The sequence below is a fragment of the Bos mutus genome, chromosome X (assembly GCF_027580195.1).
Source record: "Bos mutus isolate GX-2022 chromosome X, NWIPB_WYAK_1.1, whole genome shotgun sequence".
In the NCBI taxonomy this organism is placed as follows: domain Eukaryota; kingdom Metazoa; phylum Chordata; class Mammalia; order Artiodactyla; family Bovidae; genus Bos; species Bos mutus.
The window spans coordinates 29,212,594-29,237,333 of NC_091646.1; the positions used below are offsets into that span (position 1 = coordinate 29,212,594).

Below are 24,740 nucleotides of genomic sequence, written 5' to 3' on the forward strand. Positions count from 1 at the left end.
TATCCTTTCTGGATGACAATTTGTCAATGGCAATTCAAGAGTTTAAAATGAATATAATCTCCTTTCATCTGGCAATCTTAACTGTAACAATTTATCCCAAGAAAGTAATGAAATATATATGTTAATATTAGCTGTGAAATGATGCCTATAATAATAAAATTTAGATTAATCTAAATGGCCAATAATAGGGAACTGATCAAGTGCATCATGATATTGACACTTTGCTGCTGTAGCATGAAAGCAGCCATATACAGATGAATAGGCATGGCTGTGTTCCAACTGACCTTTATGGACACTGAAATTTGAATTTCATATAATTTTCTTCTTTAGATTTTTTCAACTACTTAAAAGTATACACACCATTTGCAGCTTTCAGCCTATATGCAAACAACTGGCAGACAGGAGTTGGCCCACAGTCTGTAGTTTACAGAGAAATCCTATGAGGAAGGTCATGGATGGCAGCATAATTTTTTTTTTTAATTGAAGGATAATTGCTTTACAATGTTATATTGGTTTTTGCCGTTATGACAGCATGAATCAGCTATAAGTATATACATATCCCCTCTCTCTTGAGTCTCTCTCCTCCCACCCCACCCTTCTATCCTGCCCACTCTTCTACCTTCTAGGTCCTCACAGAGCACCAGGCTGAGCTTCCTGTGTTATCTAGCAACTTTCCACTAGCTATCTGTTTTACACATGGTAATGTATATATTTCAAGGCAGCATAGTTCTTCTGTTTCCCCAAATGCCACAATAAAAAGCACAAGCAGGAAAGGTAAGTCCACATGCTAAGTAGGAAGGCAAAGCTAAAATCCACAGACATAGTCTGCAATAAGACCAGATCAAAGTGATGCTCCAATGAACCCTGAAATATGACTGGGTGGCCAAATTAGAGATGCTAGAAGAGCAGGATCGTATTAGTTACAGGAGAGTCTGGAGACAGAATCAGCAGGGCCTCTGGTAGATGTCAGGACTCTAAGACAACTCACTGTAATGTCAGCAAGCTGATGTATGAAGTGAGTGAGTCTGGTAGGAGTCTGCATTGTCCAAGAGTGACCAAATGCAAGGAGACCATGGGACAGCCTGGGAGCCACCTGGGCCCTTTGAACTCTCAAAACCACCCAAAGCTCCCTTCCTGGGCCAAGTCTACCCTGAAGAGAAACTGATGGAAACAGACTCCACACTGGTTAGGATAGAGCCAGGAGACACAAATTACAGAGTCCAGATAAAAGTAGAGGAGGTGAACAGGCAGAGTCAGATTTCAGAAAGGAATTTACTATAATTAAATTGGCAAAAATAATAGAAGATGGAACTCTATTGCTGTGAAATTAGGAGAAAAAAAAAAACTATCCTAAATCAAGCCTCCTTCTAAAACTTCAGGGAAACTACTTTCATGTAAAAATAAGCAACAGAATAATATTGTTACAGAATTAAAGCAGGCCAGAAAGATGTCCACCAAAAAATAGATGAAAATTATAATCTAATGTTTTAAAACTAGTGAAAAGATATTAAGAAAAGTTATGTGATATGGGAAAATGTACATGATATCAAAAAATATAAAAATTCAAAATAAGAGCAACAGAGAAATTATATGGTAAAACCCAATAAACAGAAGTAAAAGAAAATAATCATTTCAGAAATGAAGACTAGCTAGAGGAAACATGGGCAAATAAACACAACAGATAATACCTTAAGAGAAACAGACAATGAAAATTTCTTTTAAATCAAAAGAATTAATTAAATAAGATTTCTTTTAAATCAAAAAGAAATGAGATTAAAATAATCAAAAAGAAAGTTATCAAAAGGATGTGACAAACATAGAAGACAGGCAAATAAAATAAGGGGACAGAATAACAAAGTTTATAAGCAAAGAAATTTTTACTGAAATTTAAAAAAATGATTTGAAACTACATACTGAAAAGGCACACTATATACCTTGGAAAATCAACCCAGAATGACTAACACCGAAACATATCCTAATAACATTATTAGACTTGAAGGAAAGAAGTCTTTTGACAACCAGGCAAAAAAGACCAAGTGTTTCAATACAGAGAAAATTGTCAGTAGACTTTGACAACATTTATGCCAGAAGAAAATGGATGACATATTTAAGACACCCAAGGCAAGAACATGTAAGCCAAGGATTTTATATCTAGCTAAAATGACTTTCAATTATTAATGAAGGAAACTCCATCAGTGTGTAAATAATTCAGGAAATGTTGGTCTCATGAATCCTGAGAAAACTTTTGGTGCTTCATGAAACCAAAATTACTGGAATGACATCAACAGAAAGAATGTGAGTTAGCATCAAATACATACCATACAGAATTAAGACTAAAAAGGGCTATAATGGAGAAAATATAGTACATAATGACCTTATGCATTGGACATGTAGATACTGGACAACTTCAAGAATGGGGAGATAATGGGAAGAACATATGGAAAATTTGCTATATTTGATAATCATTAAAAATTATTTTATAGCTTTGTCAAAAGTTCAGAAATTCCTTCAGATCCACCTGTTTCTTTCTCTTCTGTTAAATTCAAATAAAGATGTGAGCATTTTATTAAAACATGTTATATACTATGATTTGTTAAAAGCATGGACTGGGCGGTCCTAAGATGGTGGAGGAATAGGATGGGGAGACCACTTTCTCCCCCACAAGTTCATCAAAAGAACATTTGAATGCTGAGAAAATTCCACAAAACAACTTCTGAATGCTGGCAGAGGACATCAGGCACCCAGAAAAGCAGCCCATTGTCTTCGAAAGGAGGTAGGAAAAAATATAAAAGATAAAAAGAGAGACAAAAGAGGTAGGGACGGAGCTCTGTCCTGGGAAAGAAGTCTTAAAAAAGAGAGGTTTCCAAATACCAGGAAACACTCTCACTGCCTAGTCTGTGGTGAGCATTAGAACCATAGAGGGCAACATAATTGGGAGGAAAAATAAATAAATAATTAAACCCCACAGATTACATGCCCAACAGTAACTGCCCCAGCGGAGAAGCAGCACAGATGCCTGCATTCACCACGAGCAAGCAGGGGCTGGGCAGGGAGGCTTGGGCTGCATTGCTTAGAGTAAGGACTGGGCCTGAATGCCCTGAGGACAATCTGAGGGAACTAACTTGGGATAGAAAACCAGACTGTGGGATAACTACCACGTGAAAAGCCCTAACCTGAGACACCACCAGGCCGGCTCACAGAACAAAGGACTGAGCAGAGCTAGCCGGCTGCAGACCAGCAATCCCCCTCCGGTGCCAGGCAGACGAGGGTAGCCAGAGCCGGAAGGGGGCAAATGCAGCCCCAGAGAGGCATTATCTACCAAACTGCAAGCAGGCTTCATAGCTAACCAAGACTTCTTGGGATTCTGGACGGTCAACATCTGCCTGAGAAGGTGCACTGGTTGTATACCCAGAAAACCAAGAGGCAGGGATGGGGGAGGCGATAAGTTCAGCTACCGCACTCACCAAATACCTGGTCACCTGAGCTGCTCGGACCTGGGAAGGGCACAAAACACAGGCCCAACTGAGTCTGTGTCTCTGAGGACTACCCGAGTACCTGAACCTGTGTGGCTTAGACCTGGGAAGTGCATACAAGCTGGGGCTGGCCTCAGACAGTTCCTGGCAAAGCAACCTAGAGCCTAAGCAGTGTAGACAGGGAAAGCACACACGCCGTGAGCAGGGGCAAACCCAATGTGGCCGAGATACTGCAAGCACATGCCAGTGTTATTTTTTTGCAGCGTCCTTCCCTCCCCACAGCATGACTGAACAAGTGAGCCTAAAAAAGTGTCCACCACCGCCCCCTTGTGCCAGGGCGGAAATTAGACACTGAAGAGATCAGCAAACAGAAGAAGCTAAAATGGAGGGAACCTCCTTGGAAGTAACAGGTGCAATAGATTAAGATCCTGTAGTAGGCACCAAACTACATAGGAAGGGGCCTATAGATCTTGAGAAATATAAGCCAGATCAAGGAACTACCCGAAAATAAACTGACCCCACACTGCCCACAACACCACCAGAGAAAGTCCTAGATATATTTTTACTATCATTCTTTAATTTTTTAAAAAAATTGTTCTATTTTTAAGTCCTCTATTACTCCTTTAATTTTCATTTTTATAACCTACTATTACTTTGCAAAAAAAAAAAAGAGAGACCTATTTTTTAAAAGCAAACTTATGTATATATTTTATAATGTTTGTGACTTTTTTTTCCTTTTTCTTTAATATTGTATTCTTGAAATTCCAACCTCTACTCTAGATTTTTAATCTTTGCTTTTTGGTATTTATTCTCAGTTTTGTACCTTTAAGAACCCAGTCTTCAGTACCCATTTTTACTTGGGAGCGAAATTACTGGCTTGACTGCTCTCTCCCCTTTGGATCCTCCTTTTTCTCCACTAGGTCGGCTCTATCTCCTCCCTCCCCCTTCTGTTCTCTACCCAACTCTGTGAATCTCTTTGTGTGTTCCAGACGGTGGAGAACACTTAGGTAACTGATTACTGGCTGGATCTGTCTCTCTCCTTTTGATTCCCCCCTTTATCCTCCTGGCCACCTCTGTCTCCTTCCTCCCTCTTCTCTTCTCTGTAGAACTCCTTGAACATCCCTGAGTGATCCAGACTGTGGAGTGCACATAAGGAAGTGATTACTGGCTAGCTTGCTCTCTCCTCTTTTGATTCCACCTCATCTCATTCTGGTCACCTCTATCTCCTTCCTCCCTCTTCTCTTCTCTTCTCCATGTAACTCTGTGAACCTCTCTGGGTGTCCCTCACTGTGGAGAAACTTTTCATCTTTAACCTAGATGTTTTATCAACAGTGCTGTATAGATGGAGAAGTCTTGAGGCTACTGTAAAAATAAGAGTGAAAACCAGAAGCAGGAGGCTTAAGTCCAAATCCTGAGAACACCAGAGAACTCCTGACTCTAGGGAGCATTAATCGACAGGAGCTCATCAAATGCCTCCATACCTACACTGAAACCAAGCACCACCCAAGGGCCATCAAGTTCCAGAGCAAGACATACCACACAAATTCTCCAGCAACACAGGAACATAGCCCTGAGCTTCAATATACAGGCTGCCCAAAGTCACTCCAAACCCATTGACATCTCATAACTCATTACTGGACACTTCATTGCACTCCAGAGAGAGGAAATCCAGCTCCACCCACCAGAACACCAACACAAGCTTCCCTAACCAGGAAACCTTGATAAGCCAGCCGTACAACCCCACCCACAGCCAAGAAACTTCACAATAAAGTGAACTACACAAACTGCCAGAATACAGAAAGGCCACTCCAAACACAGCAATATAAACAAGATGAAGAGACAGAGGAATACCCAGCAGGTAAAAGAACAGGATAAATGCCCACCAAACCAAACAAAGAGGAATATCAGATAGGGAATCTATCTGATAAAGAATTCTGAATAATGATAGTGAAAATGATCCAAAATCTTGAAACCAAAATGGAATCACAGATAAATAGCCTGGAGACAAGGATAGAGAAGATGCAAGAAAGGTTTAACAAGGACCTAGAAGAAATAAAAAAGAGTCAATATATAATGAATAATGCAATAAATGAGATCAAAAACACTCTGGAGGGAACAAATAGTAGAATAATGGAGGCAGAAGATAGGATTAGTGAGGTAGAAGATAGAATGGTAGAAATAAATGAATCAGAGAGGAAAAAAGAAAAACGAATTAAAAGAAATGAGAACACACACCTATGGATAGATCAACTAAACAGAAAATTAACAAGGAAACACAAACTTTAAATGATACAATAGACCAGTTAGACCTAATTGATATCTATAGGACATTTCATCCCAAAACAATGAATTTCACCTTTTTCTCAAGTGCACATGGAACCTTCTCCAGGATAGATCACATCCTGGGCCATAAAGCTAGCCTTGGTAAATTCAAAAAAATTGAAATCATTCCAAGCATCTTTTCTGACCACAATGCAGTAAGATTAGATCTCAATTACAGGAGAAAAACTATTAAAAATTCCAACATCTGGAGGCTGAACAACACGCTGCTGAATAACCAACAAATCACAGAAGAAATCAAAAAAGAAATCAAAATTTGCATAGAAACGAATGAAAATGAAAACACAACAACCCAAAACCTGTGGGACACGGTAAAAGCAGTCCTAAGGGGAAAGTTCATAGCAATACAGGCACACCTCAAGAAACAAGAAAAAAAGTCAAATAAATAACCTAACTCTACACCTAAAGCAACTAGAAAAGGAAGAAATGAAGAACCCCAGGGTTAGTAGAAGGAAAGAAATCTTAAAAATTAGAGCAGAAATAAATGCAAAAGAAACAAAAGAGACCATAGCAAAAATCAACAAAACCAAAAGCTGGTTCTTTGAAAGGATAAATAAAACTGACAAACCATTAGCCAGACTCATCAAGAAACAAAGGGAGAAAAATCAAATCAATAAAATTAGAAATGAAAATGGAGAGATCACAACAGACAACACAGAAATACAAAGGATCATAAGAGATTACTATCAACAATTATATGCCAATAAAATGGACAACGTGGAAGAAATGGACAAATTCTTAGAAAAGTACAACTTTCCAAAATTCGACCAGGAAGAAATAGAAAATCTTAACAGACCCATCACAAGCACGGAAATTGAAACTGTAATCAAAAATCTTCCAGCAAACAAAAGCCCAGGTCCAGACAGCTTCACAGCTGAATTCTACCAAAAATTTAGAGAAGAGCTAACACCTATCCTGCTCAAACTCTTCCAGAAAATTGCAGAGGAAGGTAAACTTCCAAACTCATTCTATGAGGCCACCATCACCCTAATACCAAAACCTGACAAAGATGCCACAAAAAAAGAAAACTACAGTCCAATATCACTGATGAACATAGATGAAAAAATCCTTAACAAAATTCTATCAATCAGAATCCAACAACACATTAAAAGATCATACACCATGACCAAGTGGGCTTTATCCCAGGGATGCAAGCATTCTTCAATATCCGCAAATCAATCAATGTAATACACCACATTAACAAATTGATAAACAAAAACCATATGATTATCTCAATAGATACAGAGAAAGCCTTTGACAAAATTCAACATCCATTTATAATAAAAACTCTCCAGAAAGCAGGAATAGAAGGAACATACCTCAACATAATAAAAGCTATATATGACAAACCCACAGCAAACATTATCCTCAATGGTGAAAAATTGAAAGCATTTCCTCTAAAGTCAGGAAAAAGACAAGGGTGCCCACTTTCACCATTACTATTCAACATAGTTTTGGAAGTTTTGGCCACAGCAATCAGAGCAGAAAAAGAAATAAAAGGAATCCAAACTGGAAAAGAATAAGTAAAACTCTCACTGTTTGCAGATGACATGATCCTCTACATAGAAAACCCTAAAGATTCCACCAGAAAATTACTAGAACTAATCAATGACTATAGTAAAGTTGCAGGATATAAAATCGACACACAGAAATCCCTTGCATTCCTATACACTAATAATGAGAAAACAGAAAGAGAAATTAAGGAAACAATTCCATTCACCATTGCAACGGAAAGAATAAAATACTTAGGAATATATCTACCTAAAGAAACTAAAGACTTATATATAGAAAACTATAAAACACTGGTGAAAGAAATCAAAGAGGACACTGATAGATGGAGAAATATACCATGCTCATGGATTGGAAGAATCAATATAGTGAAAATGAGTATACTACCCAAAGCAATTTATAGATTCAATGCAATCCCTATCAAGCTACCAACAGTATTCTTCACAGAGCTAGAACAAATAATTTCACAATTTGTATGGAAATACAAAGAACCTCAAATAGCCAAAGCAATCTTGAGAAAGAAGAATGGGACTGGAGGAATCAACCTACCTGACATCAGGCTCTACTACAAAGCCACAGTTATCAAGACAGTACGGTACTGGCACAAAGACAGAAATATAGATCAATGGAACAAAATAGAAAGCCCAGAGATAAATCCACGCACATATGGACACCTTATCTTTGACAAAGGAGGCAAGAATATACAATGGATTAAAGACAATCTCTTTAACAAGTGGTGCTGGGAAATCTGGTCAACCACTTGTAAAAGAATGAAACTAGAACACTTTCTAACACCATACACAAAAATAAACTCAAAATGGATTAAAGATCTAAACATAAGACCAGAAACTGTAAAACTCCTAGAGGAGAACATAGGCAAAACACTCTCTGACATACATCACAGAAGGATCCTCTATGACCCACCTCCCAGAATACTGGAAATAAAAGCAAAAATAAACAAATGGGACCTAATTAACCTTAAAAGCTTCTGCACATCAAAGGAAACTATTAGCAAGGTGAAAAGACAGCCTTCAGAATGGGAGAAAATAATAGCAAATGAAGCAACTGACAAACAACTAATCTCAAAAATATACAAGCAACTCCTACAGCTCAACTCCAGAAAAATAAATGACCCAATCAAAAAATGGGCCAAAGAACTAAATAGACATTTCCCCAAAGAAGACATACAGATGGCTAACAAACACATGAAAAGATGCTCAACATCACTCATTATCAGAGAAATGCAAATCAAAACCACTGCGAGGTACCATTTCACACCAGTCAGAATGGCTGCGATCCAAAAGTCTACAAATAATAAATGCTGGAGAGGGAGTGGAGAAAAGGGAATCCTCTTACACTGTTGGTGGGAATGCAACCTAGTACAGCCACTATGGAGAACAGTGTGGAGATTCCTTAAAAAACTGGAAATAGAACTGCCTTATGATCCAGCAATCCCACTGCTGGGCATACACACTGAGGAAACCAGAAGGGAAAGAGACACATGTACCCCAATGTTCATCGCAGCACTGTTTCTAATAGCCAGGACATGGAAGCAACCTAGATATCCATCAGCAGATGAATGGATAAGAAAGCTATGGTACATATGCACAATGGAGTATTACTCAGCCATTAAAAAGAATACATTTGAATCAGTTCTAATGAGGTGGATGAAACTGGAGCCTATTATACAGAGTGAAGTAAGCCAGAAGGAAAAACACCAATACAGTATACTAACGCATATATATGGAATTTAGAAAGATGGTAACAATAACCCTGTGTATGAGACAGCAAGAGACACTGATGTATAGAACAGTCTTATGGACTCTGTGGGAGAGGGAGAGGGTGGGAAGATATAGGAGAATGGCACTGAAACATGTAAAATATCATGTATGAAACGAGATGCCAGTCCAGGTTCGATGCATGATACTGGATGCTTGGGGCTAGTGCACTGGGATGACCCAGAGGGATGGTATGGGGAGGGAGGAGGGAGGAGGGTTCAGGATGGGGAACACATGTATAACTGTGGTGGATTCATTTTGATATTTGGCAAAACTGATAAAATTATGTGAAGTTTAAAAATAAAATAAAAAATTTAAAATTAAAAAAAAAAAAAAAAAAAGAAATGAGGACAATCTCAGAGACCTCTGGGACAATGTTAAATGCCCCAACATTTGAATCATAGGAGTCCCAGAAGAAGAAGACAAAAAGAAAGACCATGAGAAAATACTTGAGGAGATAATAGTTGAAAACTTCCCTGTTTGGGATGCAGAGAGTCCCAAACAGGATAAGCCCAAGGCAAAACACCCCAAGACACATATTAATCAAATTAACAAAGATCAAACACAAAGAACAAATATTAAAAGCAGTAAGGGAAAAACAACAAATAACACACAAGGGGATCCCCATAAAGATAACAGCTGATCTTTCAATAGAAACTCTTCAGGCCAGCAGGGAATAGCAGGACATACTTAAAGTGATGAAAGAAAATAACCTACAGCCCAGATTACTGTCCCCAGCAAGGATCTCATTCAAATATGAAGGAGAAATCAAAAGCTTTACAGACAAGCAAAAGCTGAGAGAATTCAGCACCACTAAACCAGCTCTCCAACAAATGCTAAAGAATCTTCTCTAGACAGCAAACACAAAAAGGGTGTATAAACTCTAACCCAAAACAATAAAGTAAATGGCAATGGGATCATACTTATCAATAATTACCTTAAATGTGAATGGGTTGAATGCCCCAACCAAAAGACAAAGACTGGCTGAATGGATACAAATACAAGACCCCTATAAAAAAAAAAGACCCCTATATATATTGTCTACAAGAGACTCACCTCAAAACAAGGGACACATACAGACTGAAAGTGAAGGGCTGGAAAAAGATATTCCACACAAATAGAGACCAAAAGAAAGCAGGAGTAGCAATACTCATATCAGATAAAAGAGATTTTAAAACAAAGGCTGTGGAAAAAGACAAAGAAGGACACTACATAATGATCAAAGGACCACTCCAAGAAGAAGATATAACAATTATAAATATATATGCACCCAACATAGGAGCACTGCAATATGTAAGACAAATACTAACAAGTATGAAAGGAGAAATGAACAATAACACAATAACAGTGGGAGACTTTAATACCCCACTCACACCTATGGATAGATCAACTAAACAGAAAATTAACAAGGAAACACAAACTTTAAACGATACACTAGACCAGTTAGACCTAATTGATATCTATAGGACATTTCACCCAAAAACAATGAATTTCACCTTTTTTTCAAGTGCACACAGAACCTTCTCCAGGATAGATCACATCCTGGGCCATAAAGCTAGCCTTGGTAAATTCAAAAAAATTGAAATAATTTCAAGCATCTTTTCTGACCACAGTGCAGTAAGATTAGATGTCAATTACAGGAGAAAAACTATTAAAAATTCCAACATATGGAGGCTGAACAAAAAGCTGCTGAATAACCAACAAATCACAGAAGAAATCAAAAAAGAAATCAAAATATGCATAGAAACAAATGAAAATGAAAAACACAACAACCCAAAACTTGTGGGATACTGTAAAAGCAGTGCTAAGGGAAGGTTCATAGCAATACAGGCATACCTCAAGAAACAAGAAAAAAGTCAAATAAATAACCTAACTCTACACCTAAAGCAACTAGAAAAGGAAGAAATGAAGAACCCCAGGGCTAGTAGAAGGAAAAAAATCTTAAAAATTAGGGCAGAAATAAATGCAAAAGAAACAAAAGAGACCATACCAAAAATCAACAAAACCAAAAGCTGGTTCTTTGAGAAGACAAATAAAATTGACAAACCATTAGCCAGACTCATCAAAAAACAAAGGGAGAAAAATCAAATCAATAAAATTAGAAATGAAAATGGAGAGATCACAACAGACAACACAGAAATACAAAGGATCATAAGAGACTACTATCAGCAATTATATGCCAATAAAATGGACAACTTGGAAGAAATGGACAAATTCTTAGAAAAGTACAACTTTCCACAACTGAATGAGGAAGAAATAGAAAATCTTAACAGACCCATTACAAGCATGGAAATTGAAACTCTAATCAGAAATCTTCCAGCAAACAAAAGCCCAGGACCAGACAGCTTCACAGCTGAATTCTACCAAAAATTTAGAGTACAGCTAACACCTATCCTACTCAAACTCTTCAAGAAAATTGCAGAGGAAGGTAAACTTCCAAACTTATTCCATGAGGCCACTATCACCCTAATACCAAAACCTGACAAAGATGCCACAAAAAAAGAAAACTACAGTCCAATATCACTGATGAACATAGATGAAAAAATCCTTAACAAAATTCTAGCAATCAGAATCCAACAACACATTAAAAAATCATACATCATGACCAAGTGGCTTTATCCCAGGGATGCAAAGATTCTTCAGTATCTGCAAATCAATCAATGTAATACACCACATTAACAAATTGAAAAATAAAAGCCATATGATTATCTCAGTAGATGCAGAGAAAGCCTTTGACAATATTCAACATCCATTTATGATAAAAAAAAAACTCTCCAGAAAGCAAGAAAAGAAGGAACATACTTCAACACAATAAAAGTTATATATGACAAACCCACAGCAAACATTATCCTCAATGGTGAAATATTGAAAGCATTTCCCCTAAAGTCAGGAACAAGACAGGGTGCCGACTTTCACCACTATTATTCAACATAATTTTGGAAGTTTTGGCCACAGCAATCAGAGCAGAAAAAGAAATAAAAGGAATCCAAATTGGAAAAGAAGAAGTAAAACTCTCACTGTTTGCAGATGACATTTTCCTCTACATAGAAAACCCTAAAGACTCCACCAGAAAATTACTAGAGCTAATCAATGAAGATAGTAAAGTTGCAGGATATAAAATCAACACACAGAAATCCCTTGCATTCATATACACTAGTAATGAGAAAACAGAAAGAGAAATTAAGGAAACAATTCCATTCACCATTGCAACAAAAAGAATAAAATACTTAGGAATATATCTACCTAAAGAAACTAAAGACCTATATATAGAAAACTATAAAACACAGGTGAAAGAAATCAAAGAGTACACTAATAGATGGAAAATATACCATGTTCATGGATTGGAAGAATCAATATAGTGAAAATGAGTATACTACCCAAAACAATCTATAGATTCAATGCAATCCCTGTCAAGCTGCTGCTGCTGCTGCTAAGTCGCTTCAGTCATGTCCGACTCTGTGTGACCCCATAGACGGCAGCCCACCAGGCTCCCACATCCCTGGGATTCTCCAGGCAAGAACACTGGAGTGGGTTGCCATTTCCTTCTCCAATGCATGAAAGTGAAAAGTGAAAGTGAAGTCGCTCAGTCGTGTCCGACTCTTAGTGACCCCATGGACTGCAGCCCACCAGGCTCCTCCGTCCATGGGATTTTCCAGGCAAGATTACTGGAGTGGGGTGCTATTGCCTTCTCCGCCCTATTAAGCTACCAACGGTATTTTTCACAGAGCTAGAACAAATAATTCCACAATTTGTATGGAAATACAAAAAACCTCGAATAGCCAAAGCAATCTTGAGAAAGAAGAATGGAACTGGAGGAATCAACCTGCCTGACTTCAGGCTCTACTACAAAGCCACAGTCATCAAGACAGTACGGTACTGGCACAAAGACAGAAATATAGATCAATGGAACAAAATAGAAAGCCCAGAGATAAACCCACGCACCTATGGACACCTTATCTTTGACAAAGGAGGCAAGAATATACAATGGAGAAAAGACAATCTCTTTAACAAGTGGTGCTGGGAAAAGTGGTCAACCACTTGTAAAAGAATGAAACTAGAACATTTTCTAACACCATACACAAAAATAAAATGGATTAAAGATCTAAACATAAGACCAGAAACTATAAAACTCCTAGAGGAGAACATAGGCAAAACATTCTCTGACATAAATCACAGCAGGATCCTCTATGACCCACCTCCCAGAATATCGGAAATAAAAGCAAAAATAAAGAATTAATCTCAAAAATATACAAGCAAGTCCTGCAGGTCAATTCCAGAAAAATAAACTACCCAATCAAAAAATGGGCCAAAAAACTAAACAGACATTTCTCCCAAGAAGACATACAGATGGCTAACAAACACATGAAAAGATGCCTAACATCACTCATTATCAGAGAAATGCAAATCAAAACCACTATGAGGTACCATTTGATGCCAGTCAGAATGGCTGCTATCCAAAAGTCTACAAGCAATAAATGCTGGACAGGGAGTGGAGAAAAGGGAACCCTCTTACACTGTTGGTGGGAATGCAAACTAGTATAGCCACTATGGAGAACAGTGTGGAGATTCCTTTAAAAACTGGAAATAGAACTGCCATACAACCCAGCAATCCAACTGCTGGGCATACACACCGAGGAAACCAGAATTGAAAGAGACATGTGTACCCCAATGTTCATCGCAGTACTGTTTATAATAGCCAGGACATGGAAGCAACCTAGATGTCCATCAGCAGATGAATGGATAAGAAAGCAGTGGTACATATACACAATGGAGTATTACTCAGCCATTAAAAAGAATACATTGGAGTCATATTATACAGAGTGAAATAAGTCAGAAAGAAAAAGACCAATACATTATACCAACACATATATATGGAATTTAGAAAGATGGTAACAATAACCCTGTATGTGAGACAGCAAAAGAGACAAAGATGTAAAGAACAGTCTTTTGGACTCTGTGGTAGAGGGCGAGGGTGGGATATTTGGGAGAATGGCATTGAAACATGTATAATATCATATGTGAAATGAATCACCAGTCCAGGTTGGATGCATGATACAGGATGCTCAGGGCTGGTGCACTGGGATGACCCAGAGGGATGGTATAGGGATGGATGTGGGAGGGGGGTTCAGGATGAGGAACATGTGTTCACCCATGGTGGATTCATGTTGATGTATGGCAAAACCAGTACAATATTGTAAAGTAATTAGCCTCCAATTAAAATAAATAAATTTATATTAAAAAATAAAAAATAAAAGCGTGGACTGGAGGGGACTTCCTTGGTGGTCCATTGGCTAAGACTCCCCAGTCTCAATGCCGGGGGCCTGGGTTTGATCCCTGGTCATGGAACTAGATCCCACATGCCACAACTAAGCGTTCACATGCTGCAACTAATATCAAAGATCCCACATGCTGCAACTAAGACCCAGTACAGTCAAAAAAAAGAAATATATTTTTTGAAAACAGTGGACCAGAGGATAAGAATGCCTGAGTTCATATCCCAGCTCAAACACTTGTTAGTTGAGATCCTAGCTCTGCTAGGTAGCAGCTGTGTAACCTCAAATGAGTTACACATAATCCCTCTGGTACTTCATTTTCTTCATCTGTATAGTGGAGATAAAACCTACTGCATAAGGGGGACAAATTAATGAAGGAAAGACTTGGACAAGTTTCTGACACAGAGCAAAAGTTCAATAAATATGAACTGTTATTACTATTTTTGTTACTATTTTTCCATTTACCGGTAAAAGTGCAGTGAGTCCTCCAGAGGATATTCATAGGTTATGTGCAAATACTACACCATTTTATATGAGGGACTTGAACATCCATGAATTTTGGTATTTGAGGGGGTCCTAAAGCCAATCCCCACAGATACCAAGGGATGACAGTAAAAATGATTTTAATTAAAAAAAAAAGTAACCTGAATATTACATTTTCATTGGTTTCTGCTCATTAGACTCAATGCTTAAACTGTGTTGGACAGGAAAAAAGCAATCTGCACACTGCAGCAGAAATGGCTTCTAAAAATACATTAATTTTTTAATTGCCTTTTTTTATTCCTGAAACTTTTATTACTCTCATTTTTACCCATCATCAGCAACAGGGCCTTTGAGCACTATGTCTGCGAATATGTTCACATAAGGTTAAAGGGACAAAAGCAAAAGCTCTGGCCTATTATCCAATTATATGTCAGTCTAATTTTGAAATTACTTGTAGAAAAAACCTAAATCCACAAAACTACAGTCCACAACTCAATTCTTACCCGATTGATTTTTTAAATAAGATAATCAACAACAGAATAATGGCCAAAGATGAAAAACATCCTAGGTGAAAATATAACAGGTGTTTGGGTGGTGAACACAAGTAGTTTTTAGTTGGTAGTCATCCTAGAAAAATAACATGTATGTAACTATTATTTTTTAAAGAAAGAAATAAAAGTCGTAGAATAATGGAACATCAAGTCTCAATTGAAGAGTGCTTTCAAGATTTAGTTATTTCCTGCAGTGAACTATCCACAGGGGTGAAGTGGGCTTCATGCACCTTAGCATCACACAAAACACTGGACTTGTATGTGAAAGTCAATGGATTACGTGCCTCTGTCTTTTTCAGAGCAACATTCACAACAGAAAATTGCACAATATGAATCATAAATCCCCATGCCTTCAAATCACTGTAGCTTAAAAAGAACTAGCTGAATGTGGTATGGAGGGGACTAATTTGATATCAGTTGAGGTGGTTATCAATTCAAACCCTCACTTTAAAAATTGATAATTAAAGGGAAAGAATTAAATACATTTCCTGCCTTTCTAGCAGAAACTGAATTCCAGAACAATTAAAAGGAGCCTAGCTGATAATTGAGAGCAGTGCTTATAGGAAACTGTCAGCTTAGAAATGTAGATTAAATGATAGATGAGAAAAATCATCATCATTTCACAACCACTAGTGAGATTATTGAATCAAGCAAGGATACTAAGTGACCAATAAAAAGCATCAGCTGAAGAGTTGACAGGGTGCTAACATAACACCACACAGATTATCTTCCAGTGGCAAGGGGAGACGACATGTTATCACCATCTTAAATACAGTGGTCGAGCTTAGCCTCACTATGGGTGGACAACTGGATATTATCTGTCTCCTGATACCTGGGACAGCTGGAAAGATTGGAATATGGACTGAGCATTAGATGATGTGCATGCATGCTAAGTCGCTTCAGTTGTGTCTGACTCTTTGCGACACTATGGACTGTAGCCCACTCTTCTGTCCATGGGATTCTCTAGGCAAGAATACTGGCTAAGTCGCTTCAGTCGTGTGCGACTCTGTGCAGCCCCACAGACGGCAGCCCACCAGGCTCCCCTGTCCCTGGGATTCTCCAGGCAAGAACACTGGAGTGGGTTGCCATTTCCTTCTCCAATGCAGAATACTGGACTGAGTAGCTATTTCCTTCTCCAAGGGATCTTCTCAACCCAGGGATCGAACCTGCATCTCTTATGTCTCCTGCATTGGCAGGCGGATTCTTTACCACTAGTGCTACCTGGTAAGCCCGTATTAGACGATATTAAGGACATAATCATTTTTAAAGTGAGGCCATGCTATTTTGGCTATTTAAGAAGCGATCTTAGCTTTTAAAGATACATACTGAGGTTTAAAAAAATTCAGCAGTACTTGGAAGTCAACTTCAAGTTAAAAAGGCTGTTTTCTAATCAGGAATTCAAAACTGGCACAGGACTGAAAATAAAATTGGTTTCCAAGAAGCAGGGGAAGAATAGATAATATTTTAGGGATGAAAAGAAATGCAGATGCAGAAGAAAAGCAATTCCCTCTGCAAATCACCCACCCCCAAATATGGCCAGTGGCCCAATTAGTCACAAAGAAAGGGAAAACAGCAAAGCAACAGGAAAAAATGCTGTTGGCCAAAATGTTACTACAGTGATAAACAAAACATTGTCAAAACACTAGAAACCTTAAGGAAAACTATACAGAAGATTTAATTTATTGGTAGCCACACCTAAATACATTTTAAGTACCACTACTGATGGCACAGCATGGAAGAAGAAAGTGTTTAGAAAGGGCATGGATTATTTCTTGGGATTAGAAGCTGGTCACTTTGGGCTACAGTGACTTTTAGTGCAGGTTCTGGAATTATCTGTCTATGTGATAGTCCTTAAGAAATTTCTCCACGGCCCCCAGTGTCTCCATCTTAAAAGTGAGGGCCTGGACCAGAACCTAGAGTTTTGAAAATTTATAATTAAAGGCAACTAAACATGTAAACATATACCTCATTAGATGACCTCTCGGGCAATGTTCATGCTGTAATTATTCATTTCATAATTCAATGGTTCTAGAAGTAAAATGACAGTCTTTCCGCTAGTATATGCAGTTCAGTTTGTGAGGATTATTGTCATGTAGAGAAAGTAGATTAGTCATCCAGTTAAAAAGCAAACATGGAGATTTGTTCTATTATCCTTTCCCCTGCCTGGCACTTTTATTATATTTTTAGTTTTAAACACTGATTTTATTTAATGGTCTGCAGCCACCACAAACAAAAACATCTTATGCTTTTAGTGGTCCATCTTGTCAGTGTATCCGCCTCACTAAATTACAGAATTATCTGACTCATCGGGACAACATATTATCCTCTAGACAGCAAATTGAAAAAAAGCAATTTTCCCATCTCTGAGAAAGATAATTGATTTGATTTTGCTGTCAATGTTATTATCATTCACTCTATCACCCAGACTTGAAACCCTGAAATTATTTTTTACTCTCACCACCTTTCATCACCCACACAGAGTCACTGAGTCATAATGAGTTCCCTTTAATAATGTCTTTTGCATCAATCGCCTCTGCTACCACCTAAGTTCGAATCCCTATTATCTCACAGGCTTGGATGACCATGATATTCGCTTTTCCCTTAATGACTTGTATGGAGTTTCTTTTTATTATAAAAGTAATACATGCTCATTACAGGCAATTTGGAAATTTCAGAAACATGGAGAGACAAAATAATATCAATTATCCACAATCTTTCTGCCCAGAGATGATTATTTTGACCTATTTCCTTCCACTCATTGTTCTATGTATATATTGATGAATTTTTATAAAAATTAGGATTGTAATACACTACACATTTATGATACGTTTTTTATACTTATGTCGTAAGTATTTTGTTAGGACACTAAATGCTTTGAAAACCTAACTTGTTAAAAAACTTATTCTTGACTGTTGATGTTTCCTTGGCTTCTAATTTTTTGTGTTAGAAACAAAATCTGCATTGGCCATCCTTATGTCATTGTTGGATTATTTTCCTAAAATAAATTCCTAAAGAAATAATTATAATATTGAAGATGATTCTGATTACATTTTATTGGGTTGCTCTCTGGAAAGAAGGGCATTTTACAGGCCCACCAGTGGTGTGTGAAGAGTACCAGTCCCCCATCCATTTGTTAACACTGGATATTAGCACTTTTTAGAAATTTAATAAGCTGGAAATTCATATATCTTTGGTTGTATGTCTCATATATATCAATGAGTCCAAACACGTTTTCACAGACATTAGGCATTTGTGTCATGGCACTTTGCCTGTCTTCATTCTGCTAAGAGTGGTAGCAAACTCAAATGCCTTTCAGGGGTCTAGCATGTTAGGTCAATGTGTGAAACCACAGTGGGAATTGGGAATGGTAGGGCCTGAGATGAATTGGTAGTCCATGCCCTGCTTAAGATCCCAAATTGAAAATTTTTAAATACACTACACTGGCCAAACAAAACATCTATGGGACAAATTCAGGACTAGATTATCAGTTAGCAACTGTGATAGCACTTCCTGTCTCTAATTCATTCCCTTCAGGTTGTTGTCAGAATGATAGGTGTGGAGACAAGGGAACCCTCCTACACCATTGGTGGGAATGTAAATTGGTACTGCCACTATGGAGAACAGTATGGATATTCTTTAAGAAGTTAAAAAGAGAGCTACCATATGATCCAGAAATCCCACTGCTGGGCATATATCTGGAGAAAACCATGGTCCAAAAGGATATATGCACCCCAGTGTTCACTGAAGCACTGTTTACAGTAGCTAAGACATGGAAGCAGCCTAAATGTCCATTGACAGGGGAACGGATAAAAAAGATGTGGTATATTTATACAATGGAGTACTACTTGGCCATTAAAAAGAATGCCATTTGCAACTTAGACGGACCTAGAGATTGTCTGGGAGTAAGTCAGACAAAGACAAATATTGTATGATATTGCTTATACACAGAATCTAAAAAAAATGATACAAATGAGCTTATTTATAGAACAGAAATACAGAACAAACTTACAGAATAGATTTATGGTTACCAGGGGCAGGGAGGGTAGGGGAAAGGGATAGACTGGGGAGTTTGGGATTGACGTGTACACACCGCTATTGATATATTTAAAATGGATAACCAACAAGGACCTACCATATAGCACAGGGAATTCTGCTCAATATTACCTAACAACCTAAATGGGAAAATAATTTGAAAAAGAATAGATACATGTATATGTATAACTGAATCACTGTGCTGTATACCTGAAACTAACACAACATTGTAATCAACTCTACTCCAATTTTAACTATTTAGGTTGGCCAAAAAGTTCATTAGGGTTTTCCATTCCATCTTACAGAAAAACCTGAACAAACTTTTTGGCCAGGCCAGTCAGTTCAGTCACTCAGTTGTGTCTGACTCTTTGCGACCCCATGGAGTGCAGCATGCCAGGCTTCCCTGTCCATCACCAACTCCTGGAGCTTGCTCAAACTCATGTCCATCGAGTCAGTGATGCCATCCAACCATCTCATCCTCTGTCGTCCCCTTCTCCTGCCTTCAATCTTTCCCAGCATCAGCATCATTGGCCATGCCAATGAAAAGGATTCATGTTGATGTATGGCAAAACCAATACAATATTGTAAAGTAATTAGCCTCTAATTAAAATAAATAAACTTAAAAACAAACAAGCAAACAAACAAAACCCCAAAGAATGATATTCCTATTACCTTCTCATAGAGACCAACCAAAATGTGACTCCAAATCTATTTCTGGGAACTCCTCTATCCCAACCCAGTATTTCTACCACACAGAACTCTAAGGAGACTGTGAGGCTCTTGAGGACAAACATCCTGTCTTACAAAAGGCCCTGCAGCATGGTGGAAAGAGAGAACTCTAGAATCAGACACTTCTTGGTCAAATCCCACCTTATTATTTCCTTGCTGTGTGACTACAGTAAAGTTATCTAACCTCACTGAGGCTCCAATTCCTCATCTACAAAATGCTACTAAGAGCACTGACACCACAGGGTGGGTGTGAAGATGGAGCACTGAATACACTGTGTACACATGGGAGACTGCCAGTCGCTGGTTACAGGTGTTATTAGAATACTTGCACAATTCTTAGCCTCCAGCATCTATCACAGCAGCTGGTAAAATGAAGACACAGGGGTAATCCTAAGGAAAATATCGGTAACAGTGATTTTCAAAGTGTGGTCTGTGAATGATCTTGCCAGGAAAGGCATCACTGTTGGGCTCCTGTTAAGTGTGCAGATTCCTGGGAACCATCCCAGACCAGTGAGTTCGAACTTCTTGAAACAGGGCCCAGGATTCTATATTCTTACAAGCATTCCAGTCAACTGTGACTCAAAGGTGAAGAACCACTGGTTGCCACAGCCACCTCGGTCACAATATATGAGTCCTTCATTAGGCAGCTGACTTCTGGATCTCCCTGCCTAGTGGTGCCCTATATAGCAGAGTTACCCACTGTCTATGACCCTGATTTGGTGAAAAAGATCCAGCATGCGAGCCTCTGTGCCTTCCTTCCCTAGCCACATAGCATCACTGCCACTGTGAACCACCCGTTATTATAAGAACTGTTCGGGCATTAAAGAGAAATGGAAAGTATTATCAATAGTAATACTAAGCACTAACATTTGTTGTGGTTGTTTAGTTGTTAACTAAAAAGTTAATACAATAGTCATGTCTGACTCTTGCAACTCCATGAACTGTAGCCTACCAGGCTCCTCTGTCCATGGGATTATCCTGGAAAGAATTTTGGACAGGGTTGCCATGCCCTCCTCTAGGGGATCTTCCCGACCCAGGGAACGAAGCCAGGTCTCCTGCATTGCAGGCAGATTCTTTTACCACTGAGCCACCTGTGAAGCACCAAGCACTAATATTTACTAAGCACCTATAAAGTAATTTCCAGGCACACTAAGGAGTTTCTATGTATTAATTTAATCCACATAACAACATTATGCATGATAAACTGCTTCAGTCATGTCCGACTCTTTGCAACTCTGTGGACTGTAACCTGACAGGCTCCTCTGTCCATGGAATTCTCCATGCAAGAATACTGGAGTGGATAGACATACCCTCCTCCAGGGGATCTTTCCAACCCAGGGATCGAACCCACATCTCTTATGTCTCCTGCACTGGCAGGCAGGTTCTTTACTGCTAGTGCCACCTATTATTACCTTCACTTTACAAGTGTGAAAACTGAGACACAGGGAGGTTAAGGAAGTTACCTAAGGTCAAATAGATGGTACATGACACAGCAGAGATCCGAATCCAGACAATCTGACTCCAGAGCACAAGCTATTATCTACTATGTTCTACTATTTCCCTGAATTAAGTGTCTTATGCCTGAAATGATTACTTTAAGATACATACAATAATATTGATATTTATTTTATTTAGTGTCTTTATTATCTTATTTGGGTGAATGTATTTATCAGAGAAACCACAAACTCTTTTGTTCCCACAAGGTCTTAGCTCTCCCAGCCATAAATTCCAGCAGGAGTATCTGTAGCCACCTAACTCTAACAGTTCGGGGGGTAAGAGGTTGCTCTAGTTCCGTGTCTTCTGAGGCCAGCTTTCCAGGCAATAGCATGAATAAAATCGAACTCAACTGTTTGCATGCATGTGTACTCAGTAGCTCAGTCATGTGTGACTCTTTGCAACCCCAAGGACTATAGCTCACCAGGCTCCTCTGTTCATGGGATTCTCCAGGCAAGAATAATGGAGTGGGTTGCCATTTCCTCCTCCAGGGGATTGTCCTGACCTAGAGATCAAACTCGCATCTCCTGTGTCTCCTGCATTGCAGGCAGATTCTTTATCATGGAGCCATGAGGGAAGCCCTTTGACTGTTTATCTTATGTTTATATTTCCCCAAATTAAATTTGAAAGATTATCCAAGAGTCAGAAGACCTACCTATCAGTTTAGTTTCATAAAGGAGGCTCTTCCCCCTGCATGTTTGGATCAAATACATTCTCTTCCCCAGAAAGAGAAAGAAGCCCAGCAATACAAACTGGGTGAAGTATTCTGGGGATTTCTTAAATATTATGTTTGGCCTGAGATACAGCATTTTAAATCAGTTCTTTAATCTTTTAGACAAAATGTACTTTAAAATAACCAATTTTGAAATGAAATTCTGACCCATGCTACAACATGGATGAACCTTGAAAACATTATGCTAAGTGAAAGAAGTCAGACACAAAAGGCCAAATATTGTAGGATTCCATTTATATTAGGTACCTAGACTAGGCAACTTCATAGAGACAGAAAGCAGAATTAGAGGTTGTCAGGTGTTGAGGGGAATGGAGAATTATTGTTTACCAGGTACAGTTTCTGTTTAGGATGATGATAACATTCTGGAAATAGTGAGGATGGTTGAGGATGGTCCAACAACATTGTAAATGTACTTAATGTCATTGACCTGATATTTAAAACTGGTTAAAATGGTAAATTTTATGTTATGTATATTTTACCAAAAAAAAATTTTTTTAATCCTATAGCCTCCCCTCAAAAAATCAATTTTATACCCCATATAGTCAGTACTTACCAGGGTATCATCATTCTGGTCTCCAAACATTTCTTTAAAAATCTTGCCAGGATCAGGAATTGGAGGGAATATAATGATCTTGAGCCTTTAAGAAAACAGGGACATTTCTGATCAAATCTTCCAGTCCATAGAAATGTTCCTCTTAAATACAGCCATATTAAAAGAGGGCTTAGACAAAAGACATGGTACGCAAGTCATCTTTAGTGATAATGCAGTTGTGAAGAAATTTCTAAAGCACGCTGAGAAATCAATGTCTCAAGAGTATCAAGTGTGGGTTTTCCAGCTTTATTGAGGTATACTTGACAAACAAAAATTGTATAAATCTGAGGTGTACAAAGTGAGTTTTATGTAGGTGTACATTGTGAAAAGATCATCACAATCAAGGTAATTAACATATCCATCACCTCACATAGTTATAATTGTGTGTGTGGGCCTGTGTGTGTGTGTGTGTTATACCCTATCATTTAAATAATAATGGTGTTTTACTTATCACAGATCACATGGGAGCCTGCTGTTTATAATTTTTTAAAAAAAAATCTGAGAACAGGGGACATTCCTCTTTAATTTTTCTTTTCTTTTTCTAATTCGTCTTCTATTTTAAATTTTTTTTCAATTTTTCTAATTGAAGTATAGTTGATTTACAATGTTGTGTTAATTAGTTCTGTACAGCAAAGTGACTTAGTTATACATATAAACGTATATTCTTTTCCACTATGGTTTACCACAGGATACTGAATATAGTTCCCTATGCTGTACAGTAGGACCTTATTATTTGTCCATTCTATACATAATTGTTTGCATCTGCTAACTCCAAATTCCCAATCCGTCCCTTCCCCCACACCCCTCCCCCTTGCAACCATCAGTCTATTCTCTATGTCTGTGATTCTGTTTCTGTTTCACAAATAAGTTCATTTGTGTCACAGTTTAGAGTCCACAATAAGTGATATCATATGACAAATGATAATCTCCCACTGCATCAATGTTGCTGCAAATGGCATTATTTCATTGTTTAATAGCTGAGTAATATTCTACTGTATAAATATACTACATGTTCTTTATCCCTTTCTCTGTCAATGGATATTTAGGTTGTCTCCATGTCTTGGCTATTGTAAAGAGTGCTGTTATGAACATAGCAGTGCATGTATCTTTTTGAATTACCGTTTTGTCTGAATTCTGTTTTTGCATCTGATAGTATTACATTGGCCCAAAAGTTCATTCAGGTTTCTCTGTAAGATGGTGTGGAAAAACCCAAACGAACTTTTTGGCCAATCCAACAGTACCCTCTGGTGCACCTACCTCATCTCCTAGGTCTCTAAATATTGATGTGTCCTAGGGTTCAGTGTTTTGCCCTCTTTATCTCCCTCACTTTATGAGCACTCTCTTCTGGTCTTAGGGCTTTAAATCTATTTATATGCTGAGGACTCCCAAATTTCTAACTCTGGCCCAAACCTCTTCTTTAAACTCCTGTATACTCATGTATACAGGTAATGATTCAGCATCTCTACCTGGATATTTAATAGGCATTCCAAACTTATCATGTTCAAAACTGAAGTTCTCACCTTTTCCCTAAAGTCAGATCTCCTCCCAATCTTCCCCATCTCAGTAAAAGGCTGCAATATTCACTCAGGTGCTGAAGCCAAAAATCTAAGAGTTATCCCTTGAATCCTCAATTACTCCTACAACCTCCAAAAACAAGCAGCCATCAGCAAGTGCTATTATTAATTTCATCTTCAAAATACATCCTGCTGCTGCTGCTAAGTCACTTCAGTCATGGCCGACTCTGCGCAACCCC

General features: G+C 38.2%; 1 protein-coding gene across 1 annotated transcript in view; it reads right to left on the bottom strand.

Annotated features, from left to right (window-relative positions):
- IL13RA1 (interleukin 13 receptor subunit alpha 1) overlaps positions 1-24,740 on the bottom strand; it is a 77,715-nt gene that overhangs the window by 11,013 nt on the left and 41,962 nt on the right. Inside the window, exon 10 of the mRNA XM_070365545.1 lies at positions 22,949-23,033. Within this exon, the coding sequence (XP_070221646.1) occupies positions 22,949-23,033 (85 nt within the window). The remainder of the gene's footprint in view (positions 1-22,948; positions 23,034-24,740) is intronic.